Below are 18,767 nucleotides of genomic sequence, written 5' to 3'. Positions count from 1 at the left end.
GATGTACTCCTCCGCTACGCACTCGACATCCACCCCCCGGAGCACATATCCACCAATGCACTGCGCAAACTCACAAAAACGTTCCCATGCCGTTTGCTGGCTGCTGAACGACGCTTCCGCCTAATCGGTCATCTAGTGCGGCATCAATACGATCAACAAGTTGCCGCCATCATCAACCACATTCCGACGGAGCCATGGCGCAGAGGTGGCTAGAATAGAACCACATGGCGCTCGATAATAGAGAACGAGCTAGCGCAACGCGGGCTATCGCCCGAAGACGCCCACGATCGTACACGCTGGAGGCGCTTAACAAGGGCCCAAAACTGATTATCTTTATGTTCTTTTGCCCTTTTATTTAATGGAAAGTCGATATATCTATATTGGGACCTGTCTTAGCCCAAAGAATTCCATCTCCTGGAGTTCGTGCAGTATGTCGTTGTCGGTGACAAGAATAATCTATATGTATCCACCAAACTATCTGATTTTTTTCATAAATTCGAACAGTCTGCTGCAGCAGAAGACCTTTGTTAGCATTCCATTAGGTTTTACAATCATTCGTTGGTCCATTCGCATTTGAAGTTGGCAATTCTACTCATGTCTTGTCATATAATGTTCAAGTAATCTGACATTGCAAATATTCCAGCAGTGTCGCTTATCTTTTCGTTATGTTAGTTCCTACTTTTAACTTGGCATCTAACTGTGAAGGCAGTCAATACTTTTGAATTTGCACCACCTCGTATTTATTGAAGTTCTAGTGCTGGCTTTTGTACAAGCAATCTAGTATGGAAAGTATCCCAGGAACTTGATGGTTCGGTGTCCCTTATCTTTTGTCTATACTTGTTCCCACTTTGGCCATGACATCTAGATATCACCCACTTTGGCCATGACATCTAGATATCAGTAAGTACTATAACTTATTTGCACCTCTGAAGTTCTACGTCTGGCATGACTTCACATGACATAATGGAAGTATTGTCAAATAGTTCAGTGCTGCTTAGCCCGTTAATTTACAAGTTTGTTCTTCAATCTTGGCCTCTATGCTATACATTCAGGTATATGTGCAAGATTTGTAAATTTCGTTTAATGTCTACAAGTGCATTTTTTTGAAAACATGTTTTCTTGAAAGCATGCACATCACTTGTTTCGTTTATAGTAAAATGTTCATATATTGCTGGTTTCGAACAGGATAAGTCGTCGAGTACGCCAGATTATTTAGTAATCCATATCAAGCCGTAGCACAGCTCAGATAGCGCTTGAATCATGAAGCACTATATATAAAGCACATAAATCTTAAATCACAATATACACAGCATCAAGCACATTTTATTGTGATATCTTTTTGAACATGAAACGTGATATCTTTTATGCTTTTAAAGACACTAAAATATTTACAGTGTACAAACAATTGGTCCTGAATTATTGTTATCTGCACATGGAAAACGCGGGGAAAGAGGGGCATTAAAGGTCACTTCCTGTTCTGTCATCTTGATATATATTTTCTGATCATCTTGGTGATTAGAGTGAGGAGCACGTGGAAAGGTTCCACCAAGACATCAAAACAACAAAAGAAAGGTATCAGGGCGGATGAGATGAATATATGATGACAGACTGTTGGTGCTTGGTGGAATCTTTCGAAAGACTCCACTAACTTCCTTACAAGCGTAAATCGTATAAGAAACAATTTTATTTAAGATAATTTATTATTATTGTAATCCAAGTATGATTATTTTTAATTTACAATATGTACATTTATATGACCTAAAACTGATGGAAATAATGCCACGTTATTATATCCGTGAAAGTCTTCAACTTGGATACCCCTAAAATTTAATTATGTTGCTGTGTTATGATTTAAACCTGTCTTCAATGTGTGCAAATATCGATTAAATTGAATTTCTGAAATTTATGGTACAATCGAACTGTTTATTTTCTAACCCATACAGCGGGCGTACGAGTTTTTACTCAAAATATACCCATGGATTATGTCCAAAATCAGAGTCGGTTTGAGAAAATGTCATATTTGGAATCAGTGCCCTTCAGAACCCCAATAGGCCAATACCACTCTTACTTTGTCAGTCAAAAAAATATGTGTTGTCCAGTGTTGTCGGTTTGTAACAATGCTCCTTGCTATCTTCATGCTACTTCATGTTACCTTCATCGACATGATACACTGTAGTCTACAGTTTACGTTTGCTAGATATATTCCCTGCTTCCAATATTCTAGGCAAATCTAAAAATCTTTCGTGTTATAGAATAGAATAATTGTTCCTGCGTACCAGGACGGGTACATGGATATCAGAACCTGGCAAGCATGAATACTCTCGGCGTCATTTCCATACTTTTGATGGTGACACCAAATGGCAGTCATGGTGAGAATTCACAGTCCCTGGATTTGGCGATCAGCAATTCCACTCGATCAAAAGAGATTAATAATTTAATCGGGTCCAGAGCATCACTCGGTGACATTCCGACTGAAAAGAATCGGATTCAGAAATTGGAATCAACTGCAATTATGTGCCCGCGACTGAAAAAGGATTTTCATCAACGCTGGAGAGTAAAATCGACGAAGCTGCAACTGTACTTGACTAGACTGAAAGACATGAACTGTCCTGACATCCAAGAAGAATGCAAGGATCAAATCTTCGCCGTTACGAGATATACGCAACTGGTATACTGGCGACTGTGTAATTTCACAGTTTTCCAGACCGAGTGCAAGAACGCCCTCCAGGGCTACAGGATTCCTACTGACAGAGTTACATATTCAGACTATGCCGCAGACGTTGGCAATATCACTGTGCGATCATTTTACGATTCCAAGAACGGACTTGGCGTCTTGCTGGAGCCATGTATTCAAGCATTACTGGAAGTAGCTAGGTACAAAAGTATGTCGTTCTCTTATCGAGAAGTGAGGATAACAGGCCTTCCATTTTGCGGTATCGTGTGGACTGCCTTTCCCACAACTGCTTTTACCAAGTTTGACGTGTCTCGTTCCACACTGATTCCTTCGAGGTAAGCAAGATGGATCTTATTGGATGCGATAGCGACTGTTTCAAATTAAGTTATTGTTTTATGGACTATATTTGACAAATGACAGAAAGACCAAGCTGTATAAGGTCTGTGTCTAATGCACTCGCGCACATACACATGTAATTGAATATTATATATTCTTATTGAAATAAACCGGGATATTTTCGGCTGGCCATCGTCAGGGGTAGCCTTATCGTCAGCAACCGGTAGAGAATGTATGTATGTGTGTCGTGAAGCGAAAATGAAAGCAACGTTAAAAAGTTTGCTCGAATTAGAATACAAGTCGATTTTATCGCTCTATGTCATGACGTACAAGCGATCGCGCTATTTTCATAACTCAAATTTATCACTGTGATTCAGGTTCACAACACCACATCACATTTGCAATTACGAATTCGACCATTGTAATTAACTCATGCGGCATGGTTAATAGAAACAGAGTGTAAGTGTAAAAATAATGAGGCGGTGATAGCTTAGCCCAGGGGATCTTAAACTTTTTTGATCATGGACTCCTTCAAGTTTTGTGGGCGGCTGCGCGTATACCCCCAAAATTTCAGAAGCCGATGGCTAATAAAGGTCTCCCCTTCCGCCACAATCTCGATTTAGGCTACTTGAGATTTAAAAAGCTACCTGGTGAAAAAAAGACTTCACATCAAGTGCAACTAAATTTAGGCTATTCCATGCCCCATATTAGCTGCTAAGTAAACAACCAACCAACCAAACAAACAAACAACCAAGCAAGGCAGCCACAATCCCATGCACGGCGTCGGTCGCAAAAGTAGCGTAATCTTTTTTATAGTCTCTTGATGTTGTATTTCAACATTGCGCTGCCACGGATCCCGTAAAACTAGGATGCGGACCCCAGTTTAAGAGCCCCTGTACTAGCATTACTGGCTACCAACCTACTTCCCGCAAATCACAAAATACGATCTACAATTGAATAGTATATCCATATTGAAATGAACATATCAACAATCGTATCACAAAATATGACATCATCAGCATGAAATGTCGTATAAGAGAGCGTTCAATGTATTATTTTTAGATGGTACACGAACTCTATTTGTTGACACAGCCTTGGCTGGTGCATTTTATTGTACCATCTAAAAATAGCACATTGAACGCTTTCTCATTCGAAATTGCATGCTGGTGACGTCATATTTTGTGATACAATTGTTGATATGCCATGTTCTTTCCAATTCTCCACTAGTTGCTGACGATTCCCATTGACGAGTGTCAGCGGAAAATATTCGGGTTCATTTCAATTTTGAATATACTACTCAATTGTATGATCCGTACCTCCAAGAAGCTCTTCAAAATACGACCTACTAAGACTCCTAAGTGACCAATCTCCTGATTCGATTCTCTAATTCATCTGTGCATCCACTATAAGGACTGCTTTGATGTCAGAATACTTACGAATCACTGTATTAAGATATAGGGTTATACATCCATCCTACTGATAACATTTCTTTAACAGATGCCGAGACGCACTACTGATTTATCTGTCCTTTCTGACTGCGCTGAGCGTCGGAGTAACGCTTGGAAACACCCTGGTACTAGTAATCCTTTACAGACTGAAGCGGACCGCCAACAGCCAATGGGTGTTCAAGATATCTCTAGCAGTCGCGGATCTGGTCGCAGGCTTAATTGCACTACCGGGAATGGTCGTAATAGTCGCGCATAATTTTTACGATTACTACAAAGTCACAGGGAATAGGATACTGATTAATCCGAAATTACCGCAAGAGGTTGTTGGAGCGATAGGATTCTTCACAAATTTATCGCTTACAGTTTCGGTGTACAGCCTACTAATCGCAAGTGTCGATCGATTCATGGTTGTTTATCGCCCCTTCGACTACGAGAAGCATAAAGCGTTTCGATTGTCAAAGTTGTCTGTTTTCATATTATGGGGTGGATGTTCCATTTACTCAGCGCTGCCGTTCATTGTAGACTCGCTGTATTACGGTGTTAACGGAGTCATAGTCACATTTATAGATGAGCTCGCGATAATCATATACTGTGCTGTAATTGGAGCGCCGCTTTTACTTATGTGGGCATTGAATATCGGAACTTACTGCTATTATCGTTGTAACGCCCAAAAAACATCATCAGACGGCGGCAAAGTAGACGGCGAGAGTGAAAAACGCTTAATGCGCACTTTGTCAATTATGGTCGGCGCTTTTACATTCTGTTTGCTATCTCTCTTGGCTATCATGGTTGTAGCGTATACCACGCAATGGAGACACTTTGACAAACACGAATCGGGAGCCTACGCAACGGCCAGCACGCTGGAAGCTATCGGCATGTTTATACTTATGTCAAACAGTTTCTGGAACTTTATCATATACAATGTCCGCAGTTTGGAGTTCCGAAGCTCCGTGTACTCTCTGTTCTGCGACATGAGAAAGAAGATTGGCGACGGCCTGCGAAGTAGAGTTGCGGGAAAAACATTAAGCGATGGACTTAAAACGTCGTCGTATTGGATTGGGAGCACCAGAACGCTTTCGGCTGAACGAAATCAAGTTGAACCCTACGATTAACAGTACGTTGATGTTACCCAGCTTCCAAATCAATTGCCAAATGCTAAAATCTCCATTTTCCAATCTCTGCAATTTCCCCCCGACGTAAACTGTAATCTGAGACGATGAGACATCGGGATTCCGCGTACGGTGACAACCTTCCACTAATTGCAGTTTATGGTTGTCTGCACCATCGGGGCTATGAAACGATAAAAATACCACGAAACGTCCGTTTTCACTCTCCGCGCTATCCCGTGACTTTGAGCGGCACCAATTGTACGATCAAGTTTTTGGTTTGGCGTTCGGGAATGTAACCCATGGCTTATCGATGAAGGAGCTGCGCGCGCTAGCATTATAGGCAGCAATACGAAAGCCATTTTTGCAAGTGGCAAATCGAAGATGAAATTTATGACATTTGAGCAGCTGGTTAAATACATGATCTCTACTAATGCTACTGCTTACCGAATATCTTCCATGGTGATAATATGCGACTTTAGTAGCATTCGATAATTTCGCCCGTATTACTCACACTAATGAAACAAACCGATACAAGAGCATCGAATTTATCTCAGCGCATCTCTGATGCACCGTCGGTCTAAGACAGTGGTTCCCAACCTTTTTTCACCCACGTATGACTTCGAGGTTTTATGCAGTGCTCGCGTACCACGTATACATACGATACGCGCGCCGAAGGCGTTCAAAAATGTTTCCACCGTGTTGAGCTGCCAAATGCAGCGAAACAGAAAATAAACTGCCCATTCTAACTCGTAGTATATGATTTCTGTAGTGCATTCATCTGGAATTCTTGTGGTCAAATATATTAAAACGGAATTTGGTTCGATAAGAATCCCAATGCTTTACGACTAAATCTCCTCCTGCCTTAGGCCGTCATTTGTGGGATTGCCCCTACCCACGACGACGACCTTACCACGACGACCGTCTTCTAAAAACTCAATATCAACCCCGCCTGAACTAACAATTCCCTTCGGTCGAAAAAAGAGAATCTACTCGAGTACCCTCTGGAAGACCTTCGTGTACCACTCACTAGTTGTACGTGTACCACAGGTTGGGAACCACTGGTCTAATATTATCATTATGACACATTCTGAATATACTTTGTACTATGTTTTGCATGTTGATGATAATGCGTGAAAGTCAAGTAATTGCTTCTCACGGAAGCTTAATCTGCCGAGCGTGGATGCCATATTGTTTGAACACTAGGGTAAAGTATAACTTTAAAGCATTATATGACATGCAACCAAAACTATAATATTTATGTAATTATTCACTGGTTATCGCTAAAAATGTGTTAAATACCTGTGTTTTAAATGCATTTTCATTTTAAACTCTTCTCTATAACGGTACATCACGCGCGCGAAAATAGGCCAGCACTGTGTTCCAGAATGCTATGAACTCCCGAGTGGATTATTATTATTCAAAAGTAGAGATACCCGGAGAAAGGATATTGATAATAATAAATTTTGGTTTGTTTCGACACTTTAATCGACGATGTTCATATTACATTAAAATACCATATACGAGAATGGTAATTGTTGTTGGATATAACGAATTCAGTCCCCCAGCAAATAGTAGAGTTATTATATTTGGACGACGGCGTATGTAGGGCAAGGCTGTGGAATAGGTAAATTTGACCACCGACTCCAACTCTGACTCCCAACTTTTTGAACGTACCGACACCGACTCTAGCTCCGACTCCGAATATGTTCCTCACTGAGCTCTGACTCCGTCTCCAAAATTGCTACAAATTTGCTGCGAAAAAATTATATGCAACATTGACGGTTAAATGATTCTCATATAACCATTAAATGGATGAAAATATATTATTCAAGATGACATGCAAAATTGTTGCATTGTGCTCATTCAGCTCGTAATATCCACAGTGCAATTAACATGGCAGTAGCAACTTCGAAACTTCCTGCCTTTTTGATATGATTTAGGTTTTTATGGCATAGAAAAGGCACAGATACTCTAACTATGCATGAATCATTCAAACACGATATATATCCCACCCTGTATCATTAAAGTGTGTATAAAACAATAAAAGTGTAGCTCTTGTGTATGAATCAGCAACTAGAGACGCACAGATTTTCTCACTACATTATACTGATGAGAAGCACACACGTCCGACCATAGTTTAGTATTAGTATACTCATAAAAGGTGGTCAGAAACGAAATTTAAGGAGTAGTCAAATTACATATGTCTACAACTACATGCACTTAGTCAAGTATTCATGGACTAGGACTATATACTTGCACTTTTTCTTAAACATTTGTTCGGACCAGGCGGCTGAGCTATTTAAAAGAAATACGTTTGATTTTGTCAAGTAGGAAGCAGCGTTCGGTTATATTTGCATCGATTTAACAAGTGATGTCAGGTAGAACACCAGACGACGTATTTACCCTTTAACAGTATCATAGTATTATTCGAAAAATTGCACCAATTTCCGACTGCAACAGTAATTTTGTGTTGGTCGCGATTTAATTGCAATTTTCTGCCTTTATGCAACCGAATTGCAATTGCATATAATGTCCAATTCTAGCAATATCGTTACCAATAACAGTGATTGTTGGTGGTAAATACAAATCCTATTTTATTATTATTAGTAATTTTAGGAGACATTGGAAAAAAGTTGTTTACATATTAAAGAAGTTGGAGTCGAAGTCGGAGTCAGGAGCATTTTCACAAACTCCGACCTCGACTCCAGCCACTATTATTTTCACGACTCCGACTCCAACTCCATTCAGGGTAAATAAGCAAAACTCCGACTCCGACCCCACAGCCCTGGTGTAGGGAACGTTTAACCGTTGACGCTATGTGTCAGATGCGGAAAAATAATAATAAAGAATATCGATCTGGTGTAAATGACCACTGCAGTCGAAAACATCATGAACGTAAGCGCGAACGTCTAAGTAACAGGGGCATATATAAATTACCAAAGTTATCGAAGGAATAACACAGGAAGATTGCTGCAGTTGCATCTCCACCTAGGGCTGCATTTAAAACCAATGGTTGTTTAAAACGCTTTGTCTAAAACATGTTTTGAACAGTGTTTTAAACAAAGGCCTTTAAAAAAATTGTGTTTTTTAAGTTGTATAACTACGCCATAATTGTGTAAATACTCTCCAAAACATGTTGTATGATCCTACGGGTGATTATCACCCGATATAGCCGATGCATACCATGTGGGATGGTTGGAACCCTCAAAATAGTCGGTTCAACAACTATAGCACGTAGATATTTCGTCAAAGGAGCTATATTTACCCTATATTTTCAATTGTCAATGTAAATCCACTATGACGCCACAAGTGAATATTGGTGATGTCATAGCCTAAAAACCAAAAAAAAGATAATAACAATAAAAAACGTGTTTTAAACAAGGCCCTTGTTTTAAACATGCTTGTTTTAAATCGATTTTTGTTTTCAATGCATCCCCATCTCCACCATGCCACAGAAATAACGTAAGAAGTATGGAAGGAAGGAAGGCAGTCTGTCGTCTAGAGCAGACCCAATGGCTTGTTACGACCCAATGCGTCATGTTTTCTCAAAACCAACCCTCTGCAGACATACTAAGCCTGTTTGTGGCCTAGCATCCCACGCGTGTACTATATTTATCCGACTGCAGGTGCCTCGACATAAGTTCAGACGTTATTTCATACCCGACAAATATCTGAAGTGTAGGTGATGGTCGTCATTTTTCAAAATTTCGTAAACAAAGTTTATTCGACTTACAAATATCAATAAGGTGTCAAATGAATTGGAAAATTACAAAAATGGTATAGAAAATATAACCACAGAAACAGCCATATATCGTAAGATTCGTGAATGACCTTGTGCAAAACCACATCAACACTCGAAAGGGTGTTTCGACGCCACGACATATACCTTGAAATCAAGTTTGGGTAACAACTAAAAACAATGACACTGAAAAGTGCGCTGCCGAGAAGAACATACATGCCTATTCGATGTCGATGTTTTATAGGAGCAAATTGTACATTGTAATTATCTCCTGTCACAAAACTACGAATTCGGCAAATACAAACAGCACAGAGTAAGAACAGGTAAATGCATTACAAACTATATAGGATAGCCAATATTCAAATGTTTAACGCCGTCGACGCAGTGTTGCACGGAACCTGAGACGACGAAAGCGCAGCAGATGGTTTCCTTCTGCGTTCCTCTGCAGTAGAATATTTCAGTTTAGAGAATAGTTTAGTCTCGAGTCCGTTATAATATCGCTTTGCAGCTGCCCGAAATTCTGCACTGCGCGCGTTGTAGATGACAAAATTCCATATGCTGTTAGACAAAAAAACAACGCAAAATATATGCTCCAAAGATGACATCATCACCAATTTTTCAGGGCTTAGTAGGTTAGGCCGAGCGGGATTGATGTCGGGCATAAATGCGTGCGCTATTATCATGACTCCAAGCGGCAGCAAACACAACAAAAAAGCTCCCACCATGATGCCGAGAGTTTTAGCTAAACGATTTTCGATGTTAATTTCTTTTGTTTTGTTTCTATTCGATATAGCTTTTGGCCTGGCTCTGGCATTTCGTCGCGAGTACACTATCGTAGCGACGTGGATTAAAACCACCAATATGAGCGGGATAACGAAATATATGGCTAATATAATGACCTCGTCACCGCCCATAGGCGATTCTAAAAATCCGGCGATCAACGCGTATCTCATATTCGGATGAATTATCGGAATGATTGACAATAACACGCATGCTAGCCACACGCCTATCGAAAGTTTGACAGCCCACGACTTCGCCGTGTACACATTGTAACGCAACGGACGGAAGACAACCATAAATCGGTCTAAACTTGCGATCACCAACGTGAAAATCGCCACCAAATTGGTAAGCGTCGTGAAAAATCCAGCGAAATTATGGTACGGATTTGAGAAGGTGTAAAACTTCAAATAAAAGCTCCCGTGCTCCTCTGGCCGAAAGAGAACAGTCGCCGGCATGTAAGTGCGGCGCATCGTCTCTATCCCTAACGGAAGCACAATCAGTCCGATCAGTAAGTCGGCGAGAGCCAGCGAAAATTTGAAGATCCCTTGACTGTCTCGGAGTCTCTGGTTTTTGCTGAATATCACTAGCGACAGGAAATTCACCGCGACGCTCACCAAGGCGAGAATTCCGCAAACCACCATCAGAATATACACGTTTATGCGGCATCTGAAAATATAGCATTGCGTTAAAACTATTACAAGCAAGTTCTGGTAATCTTACTATGGTTTTCTCCTAGATCAGTGATTATTAACTTTCTCTTTGTCACCGCATTAACTAACCATATATTCCTTCACACCCCTTAAATTTAGAATGAAAACCGAAATCACGCCCCGCGTCACATATATCATTTAGGCGGGATATCACCTTATCCTTAATTAGAGGTTAACCCAAGATCTTAAACAACTTTACTTCACTTGCAGCTTTTTAGCCTATTATTCTCCGAGGTCTTACTTATATTCTCAAGAGCATCACATGTAAGAAAATGAAAGTTCGCCAAAATGCAATCAAAGGAACATCAGGACCCCAAGACTTTTGGTTTGAGATATACGAATGTGAAAAGCGATCATTGAAGAAATATCAACGAAGTTACGTTAATTTGCAAATGAACTTGCAAGGTCATCACGTTTCATATGTATATCGGGAAATATTCGAAAATCAACCTCTCAGCTATAGCTTCCAACTGCTCAACAGAATATTTGTAAATTAAGTGAGTGGTCTTCGAAAAGTAAGCGCGTTATTTCGCCTACGCATGTTAAAGGTTAAGAACCGCTGTCCTGTGTGTATATATATATATATAATTTACCTATTTTATTTTACTACGTAAGCACGCGTGGAAGAAGTTAGCGATATATCCCCATATAAAGATAATATCATTGTAGAGAATATGAGTGCTTATCAGAGTTAGAGTATATGGGAATCGTAATCGCATCGGAGGTATTAAAAATGTGAGAGAAATTTAAGAGAGCAATATTTGCTAAACCACTTTGATATCCTTTTTTCATGTCCAATTTTTACACCACTTATAGATGAATTCCATTGGTTATGTATGATATGTCATCATCTCTGTATTATACAGGGGTCTCAAACACGCGGGCCGAGAGATTAATTTGTGCGGCCCGCGTCGTCATTTTGTATTTTGAATTATTCGACATATTTAAATGCCACGTATCTTTATTTTGAGATTTGAGAACTTGAAATTCGCTCTAAAATTACCCAAAAAACCTGAAACTACTCATCAAAATCCACCATCACATCACTTTCGGTGGAAGATCGGCTATTACGTCATATTAGGTGTTTTTTCAATTATATTCAATTCAATTCAATTCAATTATCGGTAACAATTTCACCATTTCAATATACCACAAGACTGCGATACAAGATAGGAAGGTGTTGAAACGACTTGGAGTAGTCTTCGACATCAGACACCCACCTGGCCTATAGGCGAAGTAAAAAGGAGGCATGCACACTGAATGAAAAGTAAGAATGCTCCTCGATGTATAAATAGTTAGTTACACCCTGGCATGACAGGATCAGGAGTATCTTAGAAGCCCGCATTAGGCTGTACTGCTCCAATGCTCTGATATCGGATAAATCTTTGTGAAATTCTAAAATATTCCACTCATAATTGTGGCACGTAATATGGCCGTTAGCTGAAAAATTATAACGCGACAGCGTGTCTTGATGCATTTGTACTCTAGCATCGTGTCTATAAATAAAAATAACTATTTCGACAAATTACGCCAAGTGCAACAAACACTTTATTCAAATATTTAAAAGTCTGATTTTATTCGTGCTAGGCGTGAATTCAGAATAGAAATCACATTTTCACGCTGGGTGTGCACGGCCAGTCGGCAAGGTCCCTTTAAAATAGGCCCACTTGGAAATTCATAATACATTGAATACCCCTAGTTTCGGTGCTCGGACCCGCGCCGCCATCAAACTCTAGAAAATTGGCCCGCCATCACATTTGAGTGCGAGACCCCTGAATATGGTGCCCGACACGCTCAGAGACATATGTCAAGAAGTTTTCTGAAATGTGCCCAAACTCACGTTTTTGGCATGCACGTCCATTCGGAGATTTCATGACTCTCGAACGCGTACCCAGGGAATCCACACCATATCAAACCGCAAAACGGGGCTTGAAATTCTTTCATTTCATAAAATGTACCTTCGACACAGCGCTCAGTATCGATTAAGCCAGCTTGGACGCACGGCTTCAACAAGTCCTCCATGTCGAGGGTTAGATTTCGCAATGAATTCAACCTGGAAACTGATGTGTTGTTCCGGACGGCTTGAGAGATTATTTCGGGCTCCGAACTGAATCGAGTGACGTGCTTTTGCATTGTTTCGTTGATGGCGGCACCGCACTTTTGATCGTAACTTTGCGCATCACAGAATCGATCATAAGTTAGTCCGGTAAACTCGGTGAAGTCGTAAGTACGATGTTCGCATTCCCGGTGAAATTGCGGGCATCGCAGCATTTTCAAAATGCGAAGGTAATCAGTTATACGATACACTATCCCAGTCCAAATGGAACTGAAGGAATCCACGATTTCGCGACAGCAAGCGTCCTTCTCCGACTCATTGCGAAATTTCATATCGACACTGCTTTCAGATGAACAAGCCTTTCTTGTCGATGGCTCTTCTAATGGGTTGTGTGGAATTGATGTTAGGATATAGTCCGACTGATTGGTTGTGGTAGTGCGAAAATCAGGTCCACCCGATGTGGATTGTACGGCAAAACCAACTGATATCACGATGGTCGAAACAGTGAGGAATAGATGATACATGTCTAAAGCTGTAGCAAATTGACCTGAAAAAAGAAAGTACTGCTACGATGATGAAACTTGTTATTGTCAAGGGTATAATTGCGTCATATGAACCACAGGCAAGAATTCGTTTTCATATGTCGATATAGTCTACGGTCCATGGACTCGGAAACTTAGTCATGCGACACTTGAGCATGACCACTGACCATTGACCATTGATTATGGTTGGGTCGTATGCTTAAATATCGGGCGGGACGACATACGAATTCGTCGATTATGGATAACTTGAACTCATGGTCACGTACATCTACTACAAATATAGTGCATCTACTATTTACTACAATACATGTAAAGTATATAGGCTGGCCGATCCATCAAATATGTCGCAATCTCATTGCAAGACTTTTCTCATCACCTGTCGCAACAATGAGTTGTGAGCACGAGTTCAAGTATTGGAGTTTATCTGAGCTGCTCATCGTCACCTAACTTTCATGGGCAGTGCCTCGCCTAAGCCTATAGTCCGTATCATAAGTCGATATACCTGAGTTAGGCACCAAGATGGCCAATGACCAATGACCATAGATGTCAAACACCGTTAAAGCATCAGCATAACAGCAACAAGCTGCGCACATCAAATCCTGCACGCTTTCGATCTCATTATCTATACATATTATACGTGTTAAGCTGAGCTCGGAATAAATTGTAACATGGTGCACGTCCTGCGAGGTCAGACCCCAGTTACATGTTATATGTAGGCTGTGATGCATTGAGATGGCGCTGGCTGTCTGTTGTACACGTCAGAAACTGTGGTGTTAATCACATATAGTAGTTTCGTTGATATGCGGGTTTATCATTAAATATCGTGACGTGATCCTGACTGATTTGAAGTATGTAAATTATACTACGTCTAGAATAGAGTCGGGCACAGCGATCTGATGTACAGGTTGTGTCTAAAACAAAAATCAATTTAAAACAAACATGTTAAAAACAAGGCCCTTGTTTAAAACATGTTTTTTTATCAATCCATGACGTCACGCATATTCAATTGTGACGTCATAGTGGATTGATATTCACAATTGAAAATATAGGGTAAATATAGCTCCTTTGTCGAAATAGGCTTCCATCCCTTGTCATATAGGACTGAAAATATCTTTAACTAGGAATACTTTGTCTTGCGGCATTTTTACGGTCAGCATTCATCATCATCAGAACATTCCTTCCGGACCAATGATCTAGCTATTGAACCGACTTTATTTTGAGGGTTCCAACCATCCCATATCGTATATGTCGGCTATATCGTGTGGTAATCGTCGTCCGTAGGCTCATACAACATGTTTTTGTAAAGTATTTACACAATTATGGCATAACTATACAATACAACTAGAGAAAACACAATTTATTAAAAAAAAGGGCCTTTGTTTAAAACAAGGTGTTTTAAACAACCAGCAGATGTACATAACCAGTCTAGATTTGCACATGGTATTCCTGTCCATTGTCCATGTAATCCCGCCACGACCGAACACCCCAGCAATAACGAAACAATACTGAACACGGGAATGCAGAATAACATAATGATGATTGTTCCCTCGAGTGATATACCTACTCTTCTTGACTTAACCCTGCACCAATATCAAAAACTTGAAAATGCATATAGTTGCAAATATTTCCTTTTTACATAATGTTCAAACTACTTCCCCATATTTGCGACAAACATATACCTCGAATTATACGACTGGTATCGGAGGGATACATATAGAGAAATAACTTTAATTCATAATGCGAACGCAACAGGAAATTGTGATCAATCTTTTTAAATTTACACTGACACATGTTTCAACTTCAGTACGGATATGTGGGAAAGAACTCTCATAGAGTGACTTTCTGGGAACTGCTGTGATATATATGCGACTCATTACAGCGTTCCATACAAGTTTTATGAGATCGAAATAAAGATATATGACCATGGATGTGGTGGTGTAACTATTTTCTCTATTCCAGAGCCAGATAATCGTCCAACTGTCCTTTCCGGCATATTATTATCGATGACGTGTAGAAAATTCTGTTTTGTTCCATGAGTTGTAACTTACATTCTTTCCTACTATGCATCGGTTTTTAATATTTTATGTATGAATCCCGTTCAAAACATATAATAGACGACCATTTTAAACGTCATCTTTGAATCAAGTATTCAGGTAGTTACCTCTACAAAATGAAGAATTCAATTGTCAGATTTAGGGGTAGATCAGAAAATACTCCCGTGTGGAATGTTTTGTTGCTTCCATAACGCCAAATTCCGCTTCCGACATCATAACTAGAATTTACGTGACCGTTGAATTCCAATAAATGGACAATGACATGAGTGTATATCTACAGAATAAATTATGGTATAGCCTATAGCTGTAGCATAGCATGGCATCGCAATTCTAATCTTCGAGTGGAATCGGTGACAACACTCGCCTAAACTCTTCGCGATATCGGAATGAATATGAAAATAATGAATATTGTAAGCGCAAACTATTGGCTATAGGCAAACTTTCGTATGTAGCGTGACAAAATATGCCAATGTCAAAATATGACCAACTGGCGTGCCAAACTTAATTCGTTTTTCCCTAATCATCTTTTCAAGCAAGGAATCCCACCTATAGGTATACCGCTTTGCTAAAGTTGACAACGGAATCGGTTACGCCAGTGGTTCTCAAAGTATGGTTCGCAAAGGGTATGTATGCATTCATGTCGCTTCCGCGCAAGAGCTATCGTTTAATGCACGTAAATATTTGCACAGCTTATTACAAAAAATGCCGGATCCTAAAAGTCCCGCTCCCAAATGTTGCACGTGCACACCCCTAGACTAAAGCAGCCCAACGGCCTCACCTTACCACATAGGTTTTGACTCGCTTCACACTAACTTTCAAGAAAACTAGGGAAAGTCGGTTCGAGAAAAGCTGAAAATGAGTAGTAAACATGGACCGCATTATGCCATGTAGTGTCACATATTGGCTTGTCAACAAAATCATAGCTGATGGGCTCACGTCCCGGTGGCGTCATGATTTTCCATTTTGAAAACTTTTGTTTTACTTTTTGCAACAAACATGGTTACAATACATCGTGCATGAAATCATTTGGCGTGCCATGAAAAATCATCTCGCATGCCACTCGTGATGACCCCTGCTGTATAGTCTAGCTCAGTGATTCCCAAGTGCGGCCCCGAGGGCCGCATGCGGCCCTCAGATAGCCTTCTTGCGGCCCCCAACATATATTAAGAAATCGATTTATGACAAAAATAAAATTTATATTTATAAAATACTCTTGCTTGGCTTGGCCTCTGTAGTTTTTAATTATAGAATTGCAGGAAAGTTGTGAGTATAGACTGTTAACGTTACGTCACTGCTGTTTCAATGCAATGTGCCCTAACTTTCCAGTTGAACGAGTAGTAGATATAAATAGGTACCGTATTGATAACTTTCAAAACCGGAGGAAAATCCTGAAAAAATGGTAAATTTTTCCCACTTCGTGGTCGCTTGACTAAAAATAAAAAAGAGGCTCAATTCCCGGAAAATACAGTTTTTCTTCCACATTAACAGGTGGTTGACTGAAAAAAAAGGTAAACTTTCCGGTCCAGCTCCCGAAATAGCCGCCGTAGCGTTCCTACAGTGCTGACTTAATGTCTATCAGGCGAATTTGGCCCTATATGTAACCAAAATCCTCAAAAAAGAAGACAAAATCTCAAAAAAAAAAAAAAAAAAACAAATCATCCTAAAAGAGGACGTATGGTAATGGTAACCCTATGGTAACTAGATGTGCAACACGTGACTCACGGTTGAATACGCCGAGATGCATACTGCTTAGCTGGCTAAAAGCCGCATAATTGGTAGTCCTATAGTCAGGGCCATAGCTGCCGCACCCCAAACCCCCCAATTGAGGGGGGCCGAGCTCGAAGGGGGCCCAAAATTATTTTGTGAATTAGCATAAATTATAGAGTAATTTTTGAAAATTTATGCATCTTTTTCAAAAAAATTTCGCGATACGCGTGATTTCAATTCGCAACTTATTGTGATTATTGGGTACTCTTCCCCAAGAAAAAATACGCAAGATTTATAGAAATGGGCATATCAGCGTTGGCCATGACCGCACCACAACGCACCACGACCTGTGACTCCAAGAAGTGTGTCAGAACGATCAGCAGCGAGAAAGCCTTGGCCGTGAAGGACTGCTTTTATGCTGACCAAAAACTTCGTTATATATACAAAACACATATAGGTTTAATTGTCCATAAAGGCGCCTAAATCACTGGCGCCGAATGTTCTTGTCTTGGCAATCTGAACCTCACAAGACAAAGGCTACCATCCCGCAGGAAAGAAAATTATATGCCAGTGAAGAAAAATACCAATCTGAAATCGTGTGATCTTTCAGCTTAGTAGGTTTGGGCAATTCTACATTTTTTAGTATAGCAGACAGGCGGTCACGAAATAACATCATGTAAAGAAGTCATACCTAGGGGTCCGCCAGCCCGAAGATGTTTAATTTTACGGGGTCCGCAGTTTCAAAGACACGTCTCACTCAGCTCTACCGGTAAATCTGATTACGTGGGCACTCTACCGGTAAATCTGATTACGTGGGCAAAGAGGACAACCATGTAATTCCCGATCTTATTCACCGATTTTATCATGAATTATCGAAATATTCGCGCGTCGCGCTGTCTCACTAAACAGTAGGCTACAGCTTTAATTTCGTGGCAAAAGCGAACAACGTGATGCGGGGTCAGTTCATCACCCTGTGGGAGCCCGGGGTCCTGACGAAGTGCTGTTACGTTCCTGCCAACGGGTATACCCCCAGAGATGTTTAATTACTATTGAGGGGCCTCTACCTTTTCAAACACACCTCCCTCAGCTCTACCGGTAAATCAGATTACGTGAACAGAGACAGGATGAAAATTGATAGCAATACATGCAATTCCCGAACATATTGACCGATTCAGTCATGAAACTAAAGAAATTTCTCGCTTCGCTCGTTTAGGCTAGAAAAGCTGATTCACTCAACGGACACCCAATGCAGCAGATAAGTAGCGGTAAACAGTGTACAGTTTTGAAATCTCGCCAGGGCAATAGAACTACTGCGAAATAGCCATGATCACTGTTTGGGTCCGTTCCATAGCCGTAGTATTCGTGCGGCCCCGACCGTACTCTGAAATTCTAAATTTGGCCCTCACAGCGAAAAAGTTTGGGAACCACTGGTCTAGCTAGTAGATCACAAAGTACGTATGCAGATTGCAGTGTGCCAGTTTCCAAAATATCAACAACTCGCTTGTATAACAGATACGTATATGAGTTTCGCAATGAGGAACGAATAATATCCTGTGAAAGTTTGGTACGGATTTGAGCAGTTTTTGACTTCTTCGATATGCTTAAGTTACTC

At 40.4% G+C, this 18,767-nt stretch overlaps 2 protein-coding genes across 2 annotated transcripts; one reads left to right on the top strand and one right to left on the bottom strand.

Moving 5' to 3' along the window:
* Positions 1-1,402: 1,402 nt before the first annotated feature.
* LOC145444518 (melatonin receptor type 1B-B-like) lies at positions 1,403-9,703 on the top strand. The gene is made up of 2 exons (XM_080322502.1): positions 1,403-3,009; positions 4,508-9,703. Exons 1-2 carry the CDS (start codon positions 2,312-2,314, stop codon positions 5,568-5,570), a joined length of 1,761 nt encoding a protein of 586 aa, XP_080178628.1. The 5' UTR covers positions 1,403-2,311; the 3' UTR covers positions 5,571-9,703.
* LOC145444517 (uncharacterized) lies at positions 9,273-16,558 on the bottom strand. Its single transcript, XM_080322501.1, has 2 exons — positions 12,637-16,558; positions 9,273-10,752 (listed from the first exon to the last, which is right to left on the bottom strand). The coding sequence occupies exons 1-2, from the start codon at positions 13,374-13,376 to the stop codon at positions 9,666-9,668; spliced, it is 1,827 nt and encodes a 608-aa protein (XP_080178627.1). The 5' UTR covers positions 13,377-16,558; the 3' UTR covers positions 9,273-9,665.
* Positions 16,559-18,767: the final 2,209 nt, after the last annotated feature.

The sequence above is a fragment of the Botryllus schlosseri genome, chromosome 8, assembly GCF_051294905.1.
Source record: "Botryllus schlosseri isolate E-star chromosome 8, Bs_hap1, whole genome shotgun sequence".
Taxonomy (NCBI): domain Eukaryota; kingdom Metazoa; phylum Chordata; class Ascidiacea; order Stolidobranchia; family Styelidae; genus Botryllus; species Botryllus schlosseri.
Note: the sequence above shows the minus strand (reverse complement) of the source record. Positions and strands in the feature narration are given on the sequence as shown.

Bases quoted from the DNA above. Each gene is read 5' to 3' on its own strand.
- LOC145444518 (XM_080322502.1), top strand. From the start codon at position 2,312: ATGAATACTCTCGGCGTCATTTCCATACTTTTGATGGTGACACCAAAT. The intron at 3,010-4,507 runs GTAAGCAAGATG...TTTCTTTAACAG, and splicing joins TCCACACTGATTCCTTCGAG to ATGCCGAGACGCACTACTGA.
- LOC145444517 (XM_080322501.1), bottom strand. From the start codon at position 13,376: ATGTATCATCTATTCCTCACTGTTTCGACCATCGTGATATCAGTTGGT. The intron at 10,753-12,636 runs GTGAGTTTGGGC...CTATATTTTCAG, and splicing joins TGGACGTGCATGCCAAAAAC to ATGCCGCATAAACGTGTATA.